The sequence below is a fragment of the Piliocolobus tephrosceles genome, chromosome 12 (genome assembly GCF_002776525.5).
Source record: "Piliocolobus tephrosceles isolate RC106 chromosome 12, ASM277652v3, whole genome shotgun sequence".
NCBI classification, from domain to species: Eukaryota; Metazoa; Chordata; class Mammalia; order Primates; family Cercopithecidae; genus Piliocolobus; species Piliocolobus tephrosceles.
The window spans coordinates 123241377-123245867 of NC_045445.1; the positions used below are offsets into that span (position 1 = coordinate 123241377).

General features: G+C 39.4%; 1 protein-coding gene across 2 annotated transcripts in view; it reads right to left on the bottom strand.

Annotated features, from left to right (window-relative positions):
- POLA1 (DNA polymerase alpha 1, catalytic subunit) overlaps window positions 1-4491 on the bottom strand; it is a 324710-nt gene that overhangs the window by 36733 nt on the left and 283486 nt on the right. The window contains exon 37 of one of the 2 annotated variants that reach the window (XM_023202600.1): window positions 893-955. The exons of the other annotated variant lie outside the window; for it this stretch is intronic. Coding sequence (XP_023058368.1) covers window positions 909-955 — 47 coding nt within the window. The 3' untranslated portion in view covers window positions 893-908. The remainder of the gene's footprint in view (window positions 1-892; window positions 956-4491) is intronic. 2 annotated transcript variants of the gene reach the window in all.

The window sequence follows — 4491 nt, forward strand, 5'->3', positions numbered from 1 at the left end:
AGCCAGACTCCGTCTCAAAAAAAAAAAAAAAAAAGAAAAAGAAAAAATACATGTGAGAAAACATACAAACAGCTAGGTGAGGAAGTGTCTAACTCTATCTGGAGGCCACAGAAGGAGCCAGATTTGGGCTGAGGGACCATGAGTAGAGACAGAAGAGTTTGAAGAAAAATCAGAAGTTTAACTTAGAAAAGAAAACATGCTGGCCGGGCGCGGTGGCTCAAGCCTGTAATCCCAGCACTTTGGGAGGCCGAGACGGGCGGATCACGAGGTCAGGAGATCGAGACCATCCTGGCTAACACGGTGAAACCCCGTCTCTACTAAAAATACAAAAACTAGCCGGGCGAGGTGGCGGGCGCCTGTAGTCCCAGCTACTCCGGAGGCTGAGGCAGGAGAATGGCATAAACCCGGGAGGCAGAGCTTGCAGTGAGCTGAGATCCGGCCACTGCACTCCAGTCCCGGTGACAGAGCGAGACTCCGCCTCAAAAAAAAAAAAAAAAAAAAAAAAAAAAAAAGAAAAGAAAACATGCTGATCCTTCACTTACCAAGCCCATCTTGGTATCAGCATGTCACTGTTTTCCAATAGCTGGTAGGCTTTTAGTTTGTTATACATAATTCTAGTACATACTGACTCTGCACACAGTGTACACGGATACCAAAGTGTTTGACATCCAGTCAGATTGGTCAATGGGGGCCCATACCCTCTACTGATAATTTTAAGGTATCGAGCCCTTCCTTCCCTATAGTGATCTGATATAGGGGGATTTAAAAGGTTAACTAGGTTCATTTAATTGCTGCAGTCCATTCACTGATGTCCTTATCAGTTTTTTCAAGTATAGATATATGGTATAGATAGCTTACCAGCACAGGATTTAGCAGCAGAAAGGTTTCTTACCATCTTCATGGGAATCTCACTGAGGCTCTCTATCTGCAATTGGTGAAACAGCAATAATGCCTCCTAGAATTAGCATCAGGAGAAAATTGAGACATAATGCATAAAAAGAGCCTGTACTGTGTCTGGCACATAGTAGGTACTTGACTGAGGACAGTTACAAATGGTTATGCTCTTTTATTGATACATTAATTGCCTATGGAATTATGAGACTTGAACCACAGGCTCTTCTCCGTGGAATCTGTGAGGAACTACTCAGAATTACTCTAGGTGAATGTGACTGGCGTCAAGTGCCTTTCAAAATACACAGTATTTGTTAATATGGTCCATAACTTGAAATTACAGATTCCCGGCCGGGCACGGTGGCTCAAGCCTGTAATCCCAGCACTTTGGGAGGCTGAGACGGGCGGATCACGAGGTCAGGAGATTGAGACCATCCTGGCTAACACGGTGAAACCCCGTCTCTACTAAAAAATACAAAAAACTAGCCGGGCGAGGTGGCGGGCGCCTGTACTCCCAGCTACTCGGGAGGCTGAGGCAGGAGAATGGCATGAACTCGGGAGGTGGAGCTTGCAGTGAGCTGAGATCCGGCCACTGCACTCCAGCCTGGGCGACAGAGCGAGACTCCGTCTCAAAAAAAAAAAAAAAGGCATCTATAGAACGTTTTCAAGAATTCCTGAAAAACAAAAGGCAACCGATGTACTATGTCAGCAAAATCCCATCTTTAACCACTTAGAAATAAGTTATACCTAATTTTTCTCCCAAACTGATAACTTCCTGCCAGTCTGTTTTGGCAGCGTAGAAGTTGTTTTCAAATCACTAAAACCCTTATGACCTAAAAGATGCGAAATTTGAAGGAGTTTGTGCTGCCATTACTCTTAAGGTATTCGCTAGGTGCTAATTGAGTCAAGTTTGTTCTGCATTATGGTCTAATGCAGGCACAATCAAGGATCAGATGTCAGGGTGTCAGATAGCAGGAAATGCTGATTGGTGGAAAGCTGGGGAATGCAAGCTCTACCCAAAGGCATTAAAATTCTTGAAAAATAGTTGAACACCATTAACTATACAGACACACCTTCTAGCTAGATTCTACTGAAGACCCACCAGTTCACAGACTTTCAGCTAATAAATGTCTTATGATCATTAACTCTACCCCCAAAATGGAAATAGTCATATACCACTTCATGCTTTTTAATAAGTTGATTATATGTAAAGATTTGAGTTTACCAGGAAGTTTACAAAATAAATTATAGTTATTAGAGTTCAAATAAAAATGTTTTTATGACAACCAAAGAGTGAATTTCTCTACATGAATTCTGATGTTCTTATATACATCCTAGAATTCTTGAATTGTATAAAATGTTATCCTGACATTTATATGTCTTAATTTAGCTTACTGCCTTGTGCAGAGCACGCAAGAAGTATTGAAATTAGGTAGTTGACACCAAATAAATACTTAAGGCTCTTTATAATGCATTATTAGGGAATCTGTAATTTCTTTTTTTTGTTTGTTTGGTTTTTTTTTTTTTGAGACGGAGTCTCGCTCTGTCATCCAGGCTGGAGTGCAGTGGCCGGATCTCAGCTCACTGCAAGCTCCGCCTCCCGGGTTTATGCCATTCTCCTGCCTCAGCCTCCCGAGTAGCTGGGGCTACTACGACAGGCGCCTGCCACCTCGCCCGGCTAGTTTTTTGTATTTTTTTAGTAGAGATGGGGTTTCACCGTGTTAGCCAGGATGGTCTCGATCTCCTGACCTCGTGATCCGCCCGTCTCGGCCTCCCAAAGTGCTGGGATTACAGGCTTAAGCCACCGTGTCCGGCCTAGATGCCTTATATGATTACAAATAAGAGTTCGGTATTATTATAGACTTCCATAATATATCAAATGAGTCGCATTTATTGGATTTCAACTACGTACATGTATCTTTAGTCTACACACTTACTCTTTAAAGGACACACATTACTAAAACATTACCAAGTTATTACTGATTCTGCAATATCTCTTTGAGAAATGCTGAAAAATGAATTTTTATCCCTATTTTAAGATTGGAAAACTCACAGCACAGTAATCTGTTGGAGACTTCATAGAGACACTACAACAGGAATCCAGTTTTCTGACACCCAAATCTATGGGTTCTCTACCAGCTGTAACCCCTAAAAGAGGATTTTGACAAAGATGAGACAAAGAGTCTTTTAAGAAGATCACTTACAACCCTGTGCGACTGCTCTGAGCAAGAATTAGGGCAAGATGGCTCTTTTTTCATCATGATTAATTGGAATCAGACATGCCATTGAGTTTCTTGGCATATTAGTATACTGATATTTTATTGAAGGTCATCTAGGTTCAGGTTTATTTTGTATATAATCTTTAGAACTGAATGCCTCCCACCTAAAACACTTCATAATAATGTTTGTTATTAATCAGGTATTTCTGTGTGTATGTTTTGGGATCAGTTTTTAACACAAAATGATTTATTTTAAATATGCACAGATTCTATTATTCCTTAATAAAACCCACAGTTCAAAGAACTAAGATGACCCTGAAAGTTGTTATTATTATTATTTAAGAGGATAGCTTGATTTTATGTCATTGAAGGGAGAGGAGAATAACTAAATTGGGACTGTTCTTATATAGTAGTGAGATTTCATGGGGTTACCATTATATATATTCAAAATTAAAACTATTAATAGCTTAGAAGGAAACTCTTGTAGACTTTTAAAATAATTATACCCATCTCACAAGTCATGTTGAAAGTTTTGAATAGATAACCAGCCCACATTAGTAATAAGTGCAAAGGCTGAGCAAACACGAACAGTCCTATGAATTTGCAGCATATTATATAAGGAGATGGAATAGTGAAGCGCATTGGAGCCCCGCAACCCTGAGTAGAAGGTCGGGATATGCCATTTACCAAATAAGCTATTCAACCTCTCCAAGCCTTAGTTTTCTCTCCTCTAATAATAATTATAGTACCAACCTCAGAGTTTTAGTTTTTAAAGGTTAAACAAAATGTACACAAAGTCCTTATCCTTACTGTGATGCCTAAAACATAAACACTCAATAAAATATTAGTTATGATTATTAGCTATTCATTCCACACCTATTTATAATAAAGATTTAAGCTGTTCTGTAATCAAAAGAAATTTGCCCAAGTTAACACGATATCTGTTTAATGCTATTTATAATCATAATCATTATTGTGCTATATTGTAATTAGGCACAAATGGTAAACTGTTGGTATAATTGACTGTAATTAGTTTACAGTCAAACTATTTTTTTTTTTTTTTTTTACGGTTTTTCGCCTCTTTGTTCTTGATCTAACATGTGATCAATATCATTATCAACTGTTTCCCCTCATTTACTGGTTGTGCGATTCTGATCACATCACCTATCCTCTTTAACATTTCCTTTTCCTCTTTGTGAAATAGTAATAAGACCCATTTCATAGTTAAGATTAAACATAGTTGCCGGGCGCGGTGGCTCAAGCCTGTAATCCCAGCACTTTGGGAGGCCGAGACGGGTGGATCATGAGGTCAGGAGATCGAGACCATCCTGGCTAACACGGTGAAACCCCGTCTCTACTAAAAAATACAAAAAAAAAAAAA